The 18,202-nt window shown below is 52.2% G+C and overlaps 1 protein-coding gene across 3 annotated transcripts in view; it reads right to left on the reverse strand.

The window, feature by feature from the left end:
* Positions 1 to 8,425, reverse strand: part of DCDC2 (doublecortin domain containing 2) — a 249,578-nt gene extending 241,153 nt beyond the window's left edge. For 2 of the 3 annotated variants that reach the window (XM_073566123.1, XM_073566121.1), the window contains exon 1: positions 7,764 to 8,425. In XM_073566123.1, coding sequence (XP_073422224.1) covers positions 7,764 to 8,131 — 368 coding nt within the window. In that variant the 5' untranslated portion in view covers positions 8,132 to 8,425. The remainder of the gene's footprint in view (positions 1 to 7,763) is intronic. The other variant, XM_073566122.1, reaches the window with a different exon arrangement.
* Positions 8,426 to 18,202: the final 9,777 nt, after the last annotated feature.

Here is an 18,202-nt window from a genome sequence, read left to right on the forward strand (position 1 = left end):
GGTATATGGGCACGGGACTATGGGATCGTTGATATGTATGATGGGTATATGGGCTCGGGACTATGGGATGGAGGATAATTATAATTTGTTATAACTAACCAGAGTTAGTTACTATGCCCGGGCAGCGTCGGGCTCTTCAGCTAGTGTATTCATAAACCTGATGTGAACAGGAAGTGATCCAGGCCAAGGCTGGTAATCAGCCCTACTGGGTATTTTCCCAGTGGGCTAGTCAGTCAGGAGGCTGCTTGCACAGAGAAAGTAGAGACTGTGCTGACAATGCCAGCCCTGTATTATTAGTGTGGTCTTCAAAACTGAAAGACCAGAAGACCCTATAGTGGCCTCAAGGTCACATGAGCACAGTACATTCAGCCTTCTTCCAGCTAGAAACTACAGCCTACACATTATGGATAGGAGAAGAGGGAAGAGAGAAGCCTATCAAGCTCTCCTGACACTCTCCATCCCATCTGCAGTATCATCACCTGTGCTTGGAGCTGCTGCTGCTGCTAGGGGGCGGGAAGGCCGGTTTAAGGTTGAGTGGGGGAGGAGTGAGAAGAGGATGATACTGGACATAGAGGACAAAATTCTGCCATAGGGGGCGTGGTAAGAAAGAGGACAATAAAATTACCAGTGGGGAAGGGGTGGGAATGAGAGCAATAATGCTACTAGTAGGGGAGGAGTTGAAAGAGAGGAAATAATAATATGACCAGTAGGTGGGAAGGGAAGGAGGGCTATAATCCTAACAGTAGTGGAGGGGTAGAGAGGGCAGAAATAATGCTATCAGTAGAGGTGGAAAGGGGACAATAATGCTAACAGTGGAGGAGAGGTAAAAATGGGAGCAATAATGCTACTATTAGTATGGAAGGGGAACAATGATGCACTGTGATCTTTGGCGCTGATTCAGTGCACTTTGGTATTTGACACTGCTGCAGGGGAATTTGGAGCTGCTTGTGAGATATTCAGTGCTGCACAGTGGCATGTGTTTGGTGCCGTTGGGGAAGTATTTAGTGCTGCACAGTGGCGTGTGTTTGGTGGTGTTGGGGAAGTATTTAGTGCTGCACTGTGGCATGTGTTTGGTGCTGTTGGGGAAGTATTTATAGCTGCACTGTGGCATGTGTTTGGTGCTGTTGGGGAAGTATTTATAGCTGCACTGTGGCATGTGTTTGGTGCTGTTGGGGAAGTATTTATAGCTGCACAGTGGCATGTGTTTGGTGCTGTTGGGGAAGTATTTATAGCTGCACAGTGGCATGTGTTTGGTGCTGTTGGGGAAGTATTTATAGCTGCACTCTGGTGTTTGGCGATACTGGGGCAATATATTTTGCTGCGCTGTTGGGGAAGTATTTATAGCTGCACTGTGGCATGTGTTTGGTGCTGTTGGGGAAGTATTTATAGCTGCACTGTGGCATGTGTTTGGTGCTGCGCTGTTGGGGAAGTATTTATAGCTGCACTGTGGCATGTGTTTGGTGCTGTTGGGGAAGTATTTATAGCTGCACTGTGGCATGTGTTTGGTGCTGCGCTGTTGGGGAAGTATTTATAGCTGCACTGTGGCATGTGTTTGGTGCTGTTGGGGAAGTATTTATAGCTGCACTGTGGCATGTGTTTGGTGCTGCGCTGTTGGGGAAGTATTTATAGCTGCACTGTGGCATGTGTTTGGTGCTGCGCTGTTGGGGAAGTATTTATAGCTGCACTGTGGCATGTGTTTGGTGCTGCGCTGTTGGGGATATATTTTGTGCAGCACTATAGTATTTGATGATTCTCTGGAGTTATTCCATGCTCAGCTCTTCTCCAATACCTTTCCTCTGACAGCAGATGCAGATGGACGGTCTCCTAAACTCTAGGTAGATGCTGGAGAATCTAGCGGTACAATCCACATTTATAGCCGCTGGATAAGTTGTTCCATATGGTGTCTGTGATTGGCCGGAGCAGTGATGTGTTCTCCTGTACAGTCTGTGCTGTGACAATCCTCTGCAGAGCGCCTCCTTTGACCTGGTATCTGACCACTATACGACCTATATGTGTGGCAGTATTATTGGGAGTAGTGGAGTTTGCAAGCCTGAAAAGAATCTTCCTGACAATATAATTAGATGTATATCTATTCCACTTTTATTTCCTGTTGTGTGTGGGCACTGTTTTTTGGGATACAATATGTGGGCAGGTTTGTATGCCAGGGCTGCCATAATCCCACCTTGGCCCTGACCTATTCCCATGGAGGAGTGGACAGGCCGCAGGGAGTAAACGCCTTTCATACTTTTACAATGAAATACCAACAAACAATATCCATGAAACAAACAACCACCATTTCTCTGGGAAGTCTCCTCTCCTGGAGTCACATCGGCCACACGGACTGCTCTTACTGACTGCTAGCACAAAAGAAAAGTTCACGCCTGATATGAAGAGCCCTAGGCTGTGTTCACACGTTGCGTTTTGTTGCGTTTTTACCAAATAAAACGCTTTTAAAAAACGCTTAAAAGCATCCCATTCATTTTAATGAATTCCGGACTTTCTGTGCATATTGATGTGTTTTTTTCCGCGAAAAAATGCATCGCGGAAAAAAACGCAGCATGCTCATTAATTTCGCGGAAAATTCCACATTTCTTGCTATTTTCTGTGTGTCTGGGGACACGCGGAAAAAAAACGCATAAAAAATGCACTTTTTTTGCGCAGAAAACACACTGAAACAAACGTACATTTTCTGGGAAGGAGTCCTGTTTTCATGCAGAAATTTTCTGCATACGTGTGCACATAGCCTTATACATCACAATTTCCAAGCGCACTTTCCATAGAAACAGTAGGCAGTAAATCCCAGTAAATCTTCCTAGGTAGTTGGTAGGGCATTCATTCCAGGAGCAAACAAGCTGTCATAGCCAGGTCATGTATAGATAGGTGGTAGTGGAGTGAGCCTGTGTCCACAGCCCAGACTGACTATCTGTGCCTTGCTCCACTATGGACTTGTGACTTGTTGCACTGGAAATACATACTGGAGTAATAGTACAAGCCAGCAGAATAGAAATAGTACATATTCAAGTCACCACCCGGTGCCAGTCTGCCACCCACCATATATTACTGACCCTCCTTCCCCGGACATCACATAGTACTCGTCACCACCCGTTGCCAGTCTGCCACCCACCATATATTACTGACCCTCCTGCCCTGGACATCACATAGTACTAGTCACCACCCGGTGCCAGTCTGCCACCCACCATATATTACTGACCCTCCTGCCCCGGACATCACATAGTACTCGTCACCACCCGGTGTCAGTCTGCCACCCACCATATATTACTGACCCTCCTGCCCCGGACATCACATAGTACTCGTCACCACCCGGTGCCAGTCTGCCACCCACCATATATTACTGACCCTCCTGCCCCGGACATCACATAGTACTCGTCACCACCCGGTGTCAGTCTGCCACCCACCATATATTACTGACCCTCCTGCCCTAGACATCACATAGTACTAGTCACACCCTATGCGAGAGTGCCACCCACCATATATTACTGACCCTCCTGCCATGGACATCACATAGTACTAGTCATACCCAGTGCCAGTCTACCACCCACCATATATTACTGACCGTCCTGTCCGGGACATGACATAGCACTAGTCACCAACCGGTGCCAGTCTGCCACTCACAATATATTACTGACCCTCCTGCCCCGGACATCACATAGTACTAGTCACCACCCGGTGACAGTCTGCCAACCACCATATATTACTGACCATCCTGTCCGGGACATCACATAGTACTAGTCACCACCCGGTGCCAGTCTGCCACCCACCATATATTACTGACCCTCCTGCCCCGGACATCACATAGTACTAGTCACCACCCGATGCCAGTCTGCCACCCACCATATATTACTGACCCTCCTGCCCCGGACATCACATAGTACTAGTCACCACCCGGTGCCAGTCTGCCACCCACCATATATTACTGACCCTCCTGCCCCGGACATCACATAGTACTAGTCACCACCCGGTGCCAGTCTGCCACCCACCATATATTACTGACCCTCCTGCCCCGGACATCACATAGTACTAGTCACCACCAGGTGCCAGTCTGCCACTCACCATATATTACTGACCCTCCGGTTCGGGACATCACATAGTACTCGTCACCACCCGGTGCCAGTCTGCCACCCACCATATATTACTGACCCTCCTGTCCGGGACATCACATAGTACTAGTCACCACCCAGTGCCAGTCTGCCACCCACCATATATTACTGACCCTCCTGCCCCGGACATCACATAGTACTAGTCACCACCAGGTGCCAGTCTGCCACTCACCATATATTACTGACCCTCCTGCCCCGGACATCACATAGTACTCGTCACCACCCGGTGCCAGTCTGCCACTCACCATATATTACTGACCCTCCGGTCCGGGACATCACATAGTACTAGTCACCACCCGGTGCCAGTCTGCCACCCACCATATATTACTGACCCTCCTGCCCCGGACATCACATAGTACTCGTCACCACCAGGTGCCAGTCTGCCACTCACCATATATTACTGACCCTCCTGCCCCGGACATCACATAGTACTAGTCACCACCAGGTGCCAGTCTGCCACCCACCATATATTACTGACCCTCCTGCCCCGGACATCACATAGTACTCGTCAAAATCCGGTGCCAGTCTGCCACCCACCATATGTTACTGACCCTCCTGCCCCGGACATCACATAGTACTCGTCACCACCCGGTGCCAGTCTGCCACCCACCATATATTACTGAGCCTCCTGCCCCGGACATCACATAGTACTCGTCACCACCCGGTGTCAGTCTGCCACCCACCATATATTACTGACCCTCCTGCCCTAGACATCACATAGTACTAGTCACACCCTATGCGAGAGTGCCACCCACCATATATTACTGACCCTCCTGCCATGGACATCACATAGTACTAGTCATACCCAGTGCCAGTCTACCACCCACCATATATTACTGACCGTCCTGTCCGGGACATGACATAGCACTAGTCACCAACCGGTGCCAGTCTGCCACTCACAATATATTACTGACCCTCCTGCCCCGGACATCACATAGTACTAGTCACCACCCGGTGACAGTCTGCCAACCACCATATATTACTGACCATCCTGTCCGGGACATCACATAGTACTAGTCACCACCCGGTGCCAGTCTGCCACCCACCATATATTACTGACCCTCCTGCCCCGGACATCACATAGTACTAGTCACCACCCGATGCCAGTCTGCCACCCACCATATATTACTGACCCTCCTGCCCCGGACATCACATAGTACTAGTCACCACCCGGTGCCAGTCTGCCACCCACCATATATTACTGACCCTCCTGCCCCGGACATCACATAGTACTAGTCACCACCCGGTGCCAGTCTGCCACCCACCATATATTACTGACCCTCCTGCCCCGGACATCACATAGTACTAGTCACCACCAGGTGCCAGTCTGCCACTCACCATATATTACTGACCCTCCGGTTCGGGACATCACATAGTACTCGTCACCACCCGGTGCCAGTCTGCCACCCACCATATATTACTGACCCTCCTGTCCGGGACATCACATAGTACTAGTCACCACCCAGTGCCAGTCTGCCACCCACCATATATTACTGACCCTCCTGCCCCGGACATCACATAGTACTAGTCACCACCAGGTGCCAGTCTGCCACTCACCATATATTACTGACCCTCCTGCCCCGGACATCACATAGTACTCGTCACCACCCGGTGCCAGTCTGCCACTCACCATATATTACTGACCCTCCGGTCCGGGACATCACATAGTACTAGTCACCACCCGGTGCCAGTCTGCCACCCACCATATATTACTGACCCTCCTGCCCCGGACATCACATAGTACTCGTCACCACCAGGTGCCAGTCTGCCACTCACCATATATTACTGACCCTCCTGCCCCGGACATCACATAGTACTAGTCACCACCAGGTGCCAGTCTGCCACTCACCATATATTACTGACCCTCCGGTCCGGGACATCACATAGTACTAGTCACCACCTGGTGCCAGTCTGCCACCCACCATAAATTACTGACCCTCCTGCCCCGGACATCACATAGTACTAGTCACCACCCGGTGCCAGTCTACCACCCACCATATATTACTGACCCTCCTGCCCCGGACATCACATAGTACTCGTCACCACCCGGTGCCAGTCTGCCACCCACCATATATTACTGACCCTCCTGTCCGGGACATCACATAGTACTAGTCACCACCCGGTGCCAGTCTGCCACCCACCATATATTACTGACCCTCCTGCCCCGGACATCACATAGTACTCGTCACCACCAGCTGCCAGTCTGCCACTCACCATATATTACTGACCCTCCGGTCCAGGACATCACATAGTACTAGTCACCACCCGGTGCCAGTCTGCCCCCCACCATATATTACTGACCCTCCTGCCCCGGACATCACATAGTACTCGTCACCACCCGGTGCCAGTCTGCCACTCACCATATATTACTGACCCTCCGGTCCGACACATCATAGAGTACTAGTCACCACCCGGTGCCAGTCTGCCACTCACCATATATTACTGACCCTCCTGCCCCGGACATCACATAGTACTAGTCACACCCTGTGCCAGTCTGCCACTCACCATATATTACTGACCCTCCGGTCCGACACATCATAGAGTACTAGTCACCACCCGGTGCCAGTCTGCCACTCACCATATATTACTGACCCTCCTGCCCCAGACATCACATAGTACTAGTCACCACCCGGTGCCAGTCTACCACCCACCATATATTACTGACCCTCCTGCCCTGGACATCACATAGTACTAGTCACACCCTGTGCCAGTCTGCCACTCACCATATATTACTGACCCTCCTGCCCCGGACATCACATAGTACTAGTCACACCCGGTGCCAGTCTGCCACCCACCATATATTACTGACCCTCCTGCCCCGCACATCACATAGTACTAGTCACACCCTGTGCCAGTCTGCCACCCACCATATATTACTGACCCTCCTGCCCCGGACATCACATAGTACTCGTCACCACCCGGTGCCAGTCTACCACCCACCATATATTACTGACCCTCCTGCCCCGGACATCACATAGTACTAGTCACCACCCGGTGCCAGTCTACCACCCACCATATATTACTGACCCTCCTGTCCGGGACATCACATAGTACTAGTCACACCCTGTGCCAGTCTGCCACCCACCATATATTACTGACCCTCCTGCCCCGGACATCACATAGTACTAGTCACCAACCGGTGCCAGTCTGCCACCCACCATATATTACTGACCCTCCTGCCCCGGACATCACATAGTACTCGTCACCACCCGGTGCCAGTCTGCCACCCACCATATATTACTGACCCTCCTGCCCCGGACATCACATAGTACTAGTCACCACCCGGTGCCAGTCTGCCACCCACCATATATTACTGACCCTCCTGCCCCGGACATCATATAGTACTAGTCACCACCCGGTGCCAGTCTGCCACCCACCATATATTACTGACCCTCCTGTCCGGGACATCACATAGTACTAGTCACCACCCGGTGCCAGTCTGCCACCCACCATATATTACTGACCCTCCTGTCCGGGACATCACATAGTACTAGTCACCACCCGGTGCCAGTCTGCCACCCACCATATATTACTGACCCTCCTGCCCCGGACATCACATAGTACTAGTCACACCCTGTGCCAGTCTGCCCCCACTGTGCCCTGCTGGATGCCCATGCTGTGGAGTATTTGGCACTTCATACTTACTCCAGCTTCTTGAACGTCTCCTTCCCTCCGGCCACGTAGCACTCCCCGGGCTGCAGGTCCTCCAGGGAGGTGACCCTGTGGCCACTTTTTGGGGTGTAGATGTTCCGCACTGCCCCGAATGGCGCCTGCACCCTGCCAGTGACATCCTTCAGGAAGATATCAAACGTGCCCACCCTCTTCTCGTGGATCAGCATGCGGCGGCCCCGGTAGAAGGGGTCCCCATTCCGGTACACGTGCACCGCCTTCACTGCGGGCTGCTGCGCTAGGGGGGCCAGACTGCGCCCCCCATTGGCTGCCACAGGCGCTGGCTGCATCCTTCCAAGCGGTGAGTGGGACAGTGGTGGCGAGACAGGGCTGCCCTCCTGCATGTGCCCGCTGTGCTCCGTGTGACCTCTGCCAAGTCACATCACTACACCCAAGCGCCTCCTGTGCCCACTGTACAGCGCCTGCTGCCACCTGCTGCGCCCTCCTCCGACCACACCTGTTGTACTGGGCTCCGGCCCCCGTCAGCGTTATACCGAGGAGCCCGCACCGCCGCCTCCCTCCCACAGCGCTACAATTCGCCGCTTCGTGATGCTTCACGTGGTCGCCAGGGCAACCGCACAAGTCTGCCCACGTGATGCGCGACTTGGCACGCCCCCTCCCGTGTGAACGCATGCATTGCGCTGCGGACGGGACTGGGGTCGTTATGTACAGAGGGGCATCAGTCCTGGTGGGATTGTTACCAGGTGGGAGATCCCCAGTGGGAGTGGGAGCACTGGTATTATTCCCTGTATCACCAGGTGCATCGGGTGTTATCTACACCAGCAGTGACCCTGTCATTGCTATTATTACTAGTGTTACTGCTGTCATCAAACACGACCACCGAACTGTCACTAACCCCACTCGCTGGTAACACCCCACAGACGGTTCTCACCCCACTCGCTGGTAACACCCCACAGACGGTTCTCACCCCACTCGCTGGTAACACCCCACAGACGGTTCTCACCCCACTCGCTGGTAACACCCCACAGACGGTTCTCACCCCACCCGCTGGTAACACCCCACAGACGGTTCTCACCCCACTCGCTGGTAACACCCCACAGACGGTTCTCACCCCAACCGCTGGTAACACCCCACAGACTGTTCTCACCCCACCCGCTGGTAACACCCCACAGACTGTTCTCACCCCACCCGCTGGTAACACCCCACAGACTGTTCTCACCCCACCCGCTGGTAACACCCCACAGACTGTTCTCACCCCAACCGCTGGTAACACCCCACAGACTGTTCTCACCCCAACCGCTGGTAACACCCCACAGACTGTTCTCACCCCACCCGCTGGTAACACCCCACAGACGGTTCTCACCCCACCCGCTGGTAACACCCCACAGACGGTTCTCACCCCACCCGCTGGTAACACCCCACAGACTGTTCTCACCCCAACCGCTGGTAACACCCCACAGACTGTTCTCACCCCAACCGCTGGTAACACCCCACAGACTGTTCTCACCCCAACCGCTGGTAACACCCCACAGACTGTTCTCACCCCACCCGCTGGTAACACCCCACAGACGGTTCTCACCCCACCCGCTGGTAACACCCCACAGACTGTTCTCATCCCACTCGCTGGTAACACCCCACAGACGGTTCTCACCCCAACCGCTGGTAACACCCCACAGACGGTTCTCACCACACTCGCTGGTAACACCCCACAGACGGTTCTCACCCCACTCGCTGGTAACACCCCACAGACGGTTCTCACCCCAACCGCTGGTAACACCCCACAGACGGTTCTCACCCCACTCGCTGGTAACACCCCACAGACGGTTCTCACCCCAACCGCTGGTAACACCCCACAGACGGTTCTCACCCCAACAGCTGGTAACACCCCACAGACGGTTCTCACCCCAACCGCTGGTAACACCCCACAGACGGTTCTCACCCCACCCGCTGGTAACACCCCACAGATGGTTCTCACCCCACTCACTGGTAACACCCCACAGACGGTTCTCACCCCAACCGCTGGTAACACCCCACAGACGGTTCTCACCCCAACCGCTGATAACACCCCACAGACGGTTCTCACCCCAACCGCTGATAACACCCCACAGACGGTTCTCACCCCAACCGCTGATAACACCCCACAGACGGTTCTCACCCCAACCGCTGGTAACACCCCACAGACGGTTCTCACCCCACTCACTGGTAACACCCCACAGACGGTTCTCACCCCACTCACTGGTAACACCCCACAGACAGTTCTCACCCTACTCGCTGGTAACACCCCAGACGGTTCTCACCGCACTCGCTGTTAACACTCCACAGATAATTCTCACACCACTCACTGGCAATGCCCCAAAGACAGTTCTCATCCCACTAACTTGTAACTTCCCACAGACCTCGCCCCACTCACTCGCAACACCCCACAGACAGTTCTCACCCCACTCACTGGTAACACCCCACATACAGTCCTCACACCACTCGCTGGTAACACCCCAGACGGTTCTCACCGCACTCGCTGTTAACACTCCACAGATAATTCTCACACCACTCACTGGCAACGCCCTAAAGACAGTTCTCATCCCACTAACTTGTAACTTCCCACAGACCTCGCCCCACTCACTCGCAACGCCCGACAGACAGTTCTCACCCCACTCACTCTCAACACCCCACAGACAGTTCTCACCCCACTCACTCACAAAACCCCACAGACAGTTCTCACCCCACTCACTCTCAACACCCCACAGACAGTTCTCACCCCACTCACTCACAAAACCCCACAGACAGTTCTCACCCCACTCTCTGGCAATGCCCCACAGACAGTTCTCACCCAACTCGCTGGCAACGCACCACAGACCATTCTCACTCTACTCGCTGGCAACGCCCCATAGAGAGTTCTGACCACACAACGCTCCACAGACCTCACCCCACCCACTCGTGATGCCTGACAGACAGTTCTCACCCCACTCACTTGCAACACCCCACAGACAGTTCTCACCCCACTCACTCGCAACACCCCACAGACAGTTCTCACCCCACTCTCTGCCAATGCTCCACAGACAGTTCTCACTCCACTCCCTCGCAACACACCACAGACAGTTCTCACCTCACTCACTCACAACACCCCACAGCCAGTTCTCACCTCACTCACAACACCCCACAGACAGTTCTCACCCCACTCTCTGCCAATGCTCCACAGACAGTTCTCACTCCACTCTGTTATGAGTGAGTCACCGTAGGAGGCAAAAACAGAAATACTAGCTAAGTCCAGAAAACCAGAGAAGTTGGCAGCTATCGGATTGCAGACCCCTGAACCTAACAACAACAACTAGCAGTAGCCGTGGGAGGTTCCTACGGTGCCCTAGACCCCTCGATCACAGCCGGAGAACTACATAGCCTAAAGACAGAAAGGGAAATCTAAACTGCCCCAGAGCAGACCCCAAAGCAATAGGCAGCCCCCAACATATAATGACGGTGAAGCAAGATGAAAAAACACACAGATAGAAAGATAGGCTGAGTAAATGATGGGGCCCAAGCTAACTAAATAGGACAGAATAGAAAAGCTGCTGTCTGCAATCCGCCAAAACCCTCTCAAAAACAAGAGCCAACAGACTGATTGGGAAAAAAGCCCTGAAGACGCTAGGCTTCAAAAAACTATATCAGTACTCAGGTATTATCTGAAGACAGAGCAAAAAGGAATTCAGCTCACCCAGCAGGGAAAGGCAGAAGTCCAGAAAAACAAGGCAAGACAAAACCAAAACACAAATGCAAAAAGTAGAGCAGAAAACGTAGCTTTTGAGGAGCAGGAATCAGACTGGTCTCCAAGAATCCCGCAGAGTAATCACCCGCAAGGCAGAAGGGCGTCAGCTGCCTTATATCCAGTCAGCAATTCCAGTCACCCAGTCATCATCATTCTGCTCAGGTGCTTTGTAATCAGCCTCACTATTTTCCTTCACCAGAAGAGGGAGTTTGTCAGACCTCAATGGTGAAGGGGAAAATGAACTCACAACACCACTCCCTCGCAACAAACCACAGACAGTTCTCACCCCACAAACAGTTCTCACCCCACTCACTGACAAAGCTCCACCGAGAGTTCTCACATCCACACTGCACTTTTCGCTGCCATCACTGACCAGTAAAACGTCTGTGAATCGCCCCCAGGGCTGTGGGGTTACTCGGCACCGGGCCTGTGTCTCAGAGGGATGTGTCACGGTGGCGGTGATCCTGTCCATGGCCCTGGGCGTCCATTCAAAAGGGGTGAAACGTAGCCAAATAAAGTTTATAGGTAGATGATACGTGACTCCACCTGTGGTGCTTGGCAATGAAGGGGTTAAGCCGACACTGCAGGCAGATCCTCTGGGACAGATGGTATAAGGCAGCAAAGATGTGATAGCTCCCCAAAGGTAGAGCTGTAGTCCCAGGTCAGTAGTAATAGATGTTGAGGAAGAGGGTGTAGTGTTAGGTACAGAGATGTAGCAGTGCTGAAGGGGTTGCAGCAAGAAGGCAATGACACAACAGGGTGCAGTTTCCTTTACTTTTACTTTGCTTTGTACGTGCAGTCCAGAATCCAGATTACAGGTGGAACAGGAGTTAATCAGCCTGGAAGCAACTTAGGAATCTCTCTATGCAGATGGGTGGTGTAGTCTCCTTCCTAGCGCTTATCTGAGGTACTTGCAGTTCTGTGTTACACTGAAGTTCCTTTGCTTGCTCTCTTTTAGAACTCCCCTCGTATGGCAGGCAGCCGTAGCCTCCTCTTTCTGGATCACACACGTTGCTGCTGTGCCTCCGAGTCTTAGTTGGGGACAGAGCAATTACAGCCTCTTGTTCCTCCGGTTTTTGCTGCAGGACCATCAGCATCCATACAACCTCGGATACCGGACTCCGGAGAAGGCGCTACAGCTTGAAGTGAACCTGACTTCAGCTCAATCTTCCAGCTCATCTCTCCACACGAACTCCACTAACTTCCCTTTCCTGGCCACAGAGAGCAGCTCCTCAGCAGTTTGAGCTCAGAGCTCCTTCTGCTGACCTGGAGTGGGAACTGTGCAGTGTGCTGGATTTACCTGACAGAGAGATCCTTCATTGCTTCCAAGCATGACATCACCCTCCCTAGGAGGAAGGTAATGCCACTGTGGCGACCATACTCCTGGGGGCACCACATTTGCACTGGGTCGCAAACTAGCACACACGCCACCCAGCTTCCCTGAGCACCTGATTGGTACCTTTCTTGCACTCTGCCATACATAGGGTAACACAACCAGGTTATACTCCCCTTTAGGGTTTGTGGGTTTGTTTAGCAAAGAACAAACTTATTACTTTTAGATTTACTATACAAAAGAGTATAGAGCTTAGAAAGGTCACAAAAGGTGAAATAACACAAAAACATACAGGCAAAATAGAATAAAATAAAGGGATAAAATACAGATACATCTTACAAATCAGATCCTTGAGAGCTTCTGGCGGAGGAGAATGTCGCAGGGAATAGTGACAGATCTGCCATGCACATTGCTTCTACTAGGGTCTGACACTGATACTCAACCACTGCACAACCAGCGCTACCCTCTCCTAGTGTATCCTCACCCATCCCTGTAGACTGTGAGCCCTCGCGGGCAGGGTCCTCTCAACTTCTGTACTTGTGTGTCCCTTGTCTTACACATGTTTATTGTGCTTGTCTTTATTTCCCCTTTTCACATGTAAAGCGCCATGGAATAAATGGCGCTATATAAATGCATAATAATAATAATAATAATACTCAGTAGATGTTATAAAGGAGTCTGCCAGACCCCTCACTCCTCCCTCAGCTGAGGTAAGAAGGGACTGCTGTTTTAGAGAAACATCATCAGTAGTGTTGAGCATTCCGATACCGCAAGTATCGGGTATCGGCCGATATTAGCGGTATCGGAATTCCGATACGGACTTCCGATACTTTTGTCATATCGGATTCCGGAATCGGAATCGGAAGTTCCCATCATGCTATGAGCCTGCTTGCTTTGATTAAGCCAATGGGAATCCTCCGAAGTGTGGGCACATCCTGTTAGGCATGTAGGCATGTTAACTATTGGCATGGCTGTGATTGGCTGCCGAAATGATGTCATGATGCACTATAAAAGCCACCGCAGCCGCCATTTCTGGTCACTCTGCTGTGAATTCAGTTAGGGACAGGCTGCTGTAGAAGACTGTGAGGGACAGTTAGAAATAGCGATTCCACCAAACATCTAGTGCTTTACCCAGGCTACATAAACCACCACTGTAGCCTTCTTTGCCCTAGCAGCAGTGTTCACAGCTGTCTGCAAGGGCTGTGTGAGTGCAGCTCACGCTGTGGAGTGGGTCCTGTAGCCACGTCAGGCTGTAGGCCACCCAGTGTGATCACTGCTGCCTCATACATCTTTTATTTTTTGAGCTGCATTTTTTACATAATTTCAATCTAGTGTGCTTCCATCCGTATCCATATACGTTGGTTGCAAACACTAGTAGTAGACAGCGGAGCCTTTCTGCAGCCTTTCAGTGCTAGTGTCCACTTTGCTGCACTGTTCACGGCTGTCTGAGAGGTCTCTGACTGTGTGTGAGTGCAGCTCACGCTGAGTAGTGTGTCCTGCAGCTACGTCTGGCTGTAGGACGCTCAGCGTGCGTCAGTGCCTCACACATATTTTTATTTGAGTGCAGCTCATTTTTTCTTCTATTAGTGTGCATCCATCCGTCTCCATCTACGGTGGTTGCAAACACTATATAGGAGTACACAGCGGAGCCTTTCTGCAGCCTGTCAGTGCCAGTGCCCACTTAGCTGCACTGTTGACGGCTGTCTGAGAGGTCTCTGACTGTGTGTGAGTGCAGCTCACGCTGAGTAGAGTGTCCTGCAGCTACGTCTGGTTGTAGGACGCTCAACGTGCGTCACTGCCTCACACATATTTGTCTTTGAGTGCAGCTCATTTTTTCTTCTCCTATTAGTGTGCATCCATCCGTATCCATCAACATTGGTTGGTTGCAAACACTATATAGGAGTAGATAGAGGAGCCTTTTTTTCTGGCTTGTGCCCTGCCGGCGCAGCCAGATTAGTATTACCCAATTTTTTTGGAGCCTCATCTTTTGCATTGTAGGTTACCTGCCTGCATTGTAATAGCTCCAAAAAGTTGGTGATACTATCAGTTTCAATTCTTTGTTCACATACTTTGAGTTTGTTTCCAACAAAGAAACCACAAAAAAAGTTCACCAAACACTACATTTGGAACTTGTGTAGGCCACATCAGCTCCTATTAAAGTGTAGTCCACACACACACACTTCATAAAATTAGTGTTTCTTGTACCTGTAACCAGCTGTTCAGGAATAAGCACACTAAGGCCCCCCTTTGTACTTTTCTGCCTATCTTAAGCAGTCTTGCAAGATGAAGAAGGCAGGGAGTAAGGCGCGTGGGCGTGGAGTTTCAGCAGGGAGAGGACGTGGGGATTCTGCAGGGAGAGGACGTGGGGATTCTACAGGTAGAGGACGTGGGGATTCTGGGCCTGCTGCGGGCACCAGTGGATCAGCATCCCCCAGTTTTAGCAGGCAACAGTCCTTTATGCGCAGCTTTGTAGGACCTCAACGTACCCCACTGCTGCGGGAGGAACAAATTGAAGCCGTTGTCGGATGGATGGCAGCTAACGCATCGACTTCAATTACTTCCGCATCCTCTCAGGGTCAGAGCACCGAAGAGCAACCATCTGTCTCTTCACCACCTGCCAAAATGCCCAGGCAGTCAGAGAGACATGGACAGGAGCCATCACAGTCTCTACTTCTGTTCTCGGAATCTGTTGGCTTGGAAAGAGGGGGCCAGCCAAGCAGCATTCCTGAATGTGAAGAAGAGGGAGTATGCAGTGATGCGCAACTTCTTTGTCCCTCTGAATCTGAAGAGGCGAGTGGGCCAGTGCCTATGGTCAGCACACCTCAGTACGCATCAGATGATGACGAGACTCAGTTGCCACTTTCTGGTGCGTACGGTGCTGGCGAGACAACCCCGGAGAAGCAGCTGTTTGAAGAGGGGAGGGAAGATGATGAGGTCCTTGACCCATCATGGCGTGAGGAACAGGAAGGTGGTGGGAGCAGCTCGGAGGAAGAGATTCCCCTACCGGCCAAAACAGGAGGCAGAGGGAGGGGGAAGACTTGGTTGCCTGTACCCTCCACTTCGGCACCCGTTAGGAGCATTCCTCATTCCAAAGGCAAACCGGGCGCTCCCAAGAGTTGCAGTGCGTGGTCCTTTTTTGACACAGTTGCAGATGACATTTGCTTTGTCAAATGCAAGCTGTGTCATCAGAGAGTCAAAAGAGGGAGAAATGTCAGCAACCTCAATACCACAAATATGTGGAAACATGTGCGCACCAAGTACGAGTTGGAGTTGCAGAGACACCCTGAAGACGTAGGCCAACGTACAGCACCACCTACCACCTCTTCAGTTCGTGTTGGGGCCACTTCCTCCAGCTCACACACTGCTGGTTCGGCTTCCTCACAGGATCGCCAAGGAAGAACCTCTGCCACTGTTGTCCGGAGACCCTGTCAGATTACACCCATAGCAGCACGTTCCCATCCATCACAGCCATCGGTAGCACAGGCATGGGATAAAAGGCGCCCTTACTCGGCAAACCATCCCCGAGCACAGTCTCTGAATGCTGGCATTGCCAAACTTCTGGCAGTTGAAATGCTGTCATTCAGGCTGGTGGACACTGACACCTTCCGGGACTTAATGGCATTGGCAGTCCCCCAATACAACGTGCCCAGCCGCTTTTATTTCAGCAGGCGAGCCGTCCCTGCCCTGCAGAAACATGTTGAGGGCAAAATAAAACATGCGCTACTAAACGCCGTTAGTAGCAAGGTCCACCTGACCACCGATGCGTGGACCAGTAACCATGGACAGGGACGATACCTTTCCCTCACTGCCCACTGGGTCAATGTTGTGGAGCCGGGTACGGATCTGGAGAGTGGCGCTGTACGTGTTCTTCCAACGCCACGGATTGCAGGACTCCAGTCTGTACACATAGACTCCTCCTCTTACTCAAGTTCCTCAGAAACAGCAGAGCAGGAGCCTGTTACGACCGATATGAGCACAGTCGTGGCCAAACGTCAACAGGCTGTACTCAAATTAATTTCTTTGGGGAATCGAAGCCACACAGCGCAGGAGCTCTGGAATGCTATCAAGCTGGAGAGCGATGTGTGGTTTGGGCCAGTGAATCTCCAGCCGGGCTTGGTAGTGTGTGACAATGGCTGAAATCTGGTGGCAGCTCTTGGCCTAGGCAACCTCACACACATCCCATGTCTGGCACATGTTCTTAACTTGCTCGTGCAGAGCTTTCTGAGGGACTATCCGGATCTTGATGCACTGTTGCACAAGGTCCGCATAGAGTGCGCTCACTTGCGACGTTCCAGCACGGCAAGATCGCGCCTCGCTGCTCTGCAGCGACGATTTGGCCTTCCGGAACATCGCATCATATGTGACCTACCCACCCGGTGGAATTCAACGTTACATATGTTGGAGCGGTTGTGTGAGCAGCAGGCAGCAGTCATGGAGTACCAGCTGCATCAGGCGCAAACAAGTCGCACTGTGCGCCGTTCACACTTCAGCACCATTGAGTGGGCCTCTATGAAGGACATCTGCCTCGTTTTGCGTGCCTTCGATGAATCCACGCGGATGGCGAGTGCAGATGATGCACTAGTCAGCATGACTGTCCCCCTTATCTGCCTGCTTCAACAAACACTGCAAGCACTAAGGGATGAGGTTTCGGAAGAGGTGGAGGATGAGGAGTCACAAATGCCATCTGCTTCTGGACAGTCTGCGCTACGTGTTTCCTCACAAAGGCCTAGGCAGGGGACACTTTGTGAGGAGGATGAGGAGGAGTCGATGGAGGAGGAAGACATCTCTCCAGAGGAGGGAGGTACACAAACCTCTACTCAGTATGTACAGCGAGGGTGGGGTGATGCAGAGCAGGCCGAGGTCACGCCTCAAACAGGGGACAGCGGTTCTTTGGCAGTTGGGAGTCTGCAGCACATGGTTGATTTCATGCTGCAGTGCCTGAGAAACGACCGCCGCATCGCCCACATTCTCGTCTCGGCTGATTATTGGGTGTACACCCTCCTAGATCCTCGCTACCGGGACAGCGTACAAAGGCTCATACCAACGTTGAACCGGGAGCGTAAAATGCGGGAGTACGAAGAGTCACTGGTGCAGTCCATAATGTTTTCCATTCCACCCGACAGCATTGTTGCTAGTGCTTTAAAAAGCAGCTCTGTTCGTCGAGGCAGTGGAGGAAACTCTGCACAAAGAGGGAGCAGAGGCAGCGCCGCAGCACAAGGCAAGACCACTATGGCCCAAATGTGGCAAAGTTTTGTGTGTCCACCACAATTGTCTACACCATCAGCGACGCCTCGAGTCAGCAGGAGGCAACGCTTCCGTCAGATGGTGTCAGACTACATGTCTTGCCCTGTCGCTGTACTCCCA

The sequence above is a fragment of the Dendrobates tinctorius genome, unplaced genomic scaffold (assembly GCF_039654945.1).
Source record: "Dendrobates tinctorius isolate UK_male_01 unplaced genomic scaffold, ASM3965494v1 ptg000004l, whole genome shotgun sequence".
NCBI classification, from domain to species: Eukaryota; Metazoa; Chordata; class Amphibia; order Anura; family Dendrobatidae; genus Dendrobates; species Dendrobates tinctorius.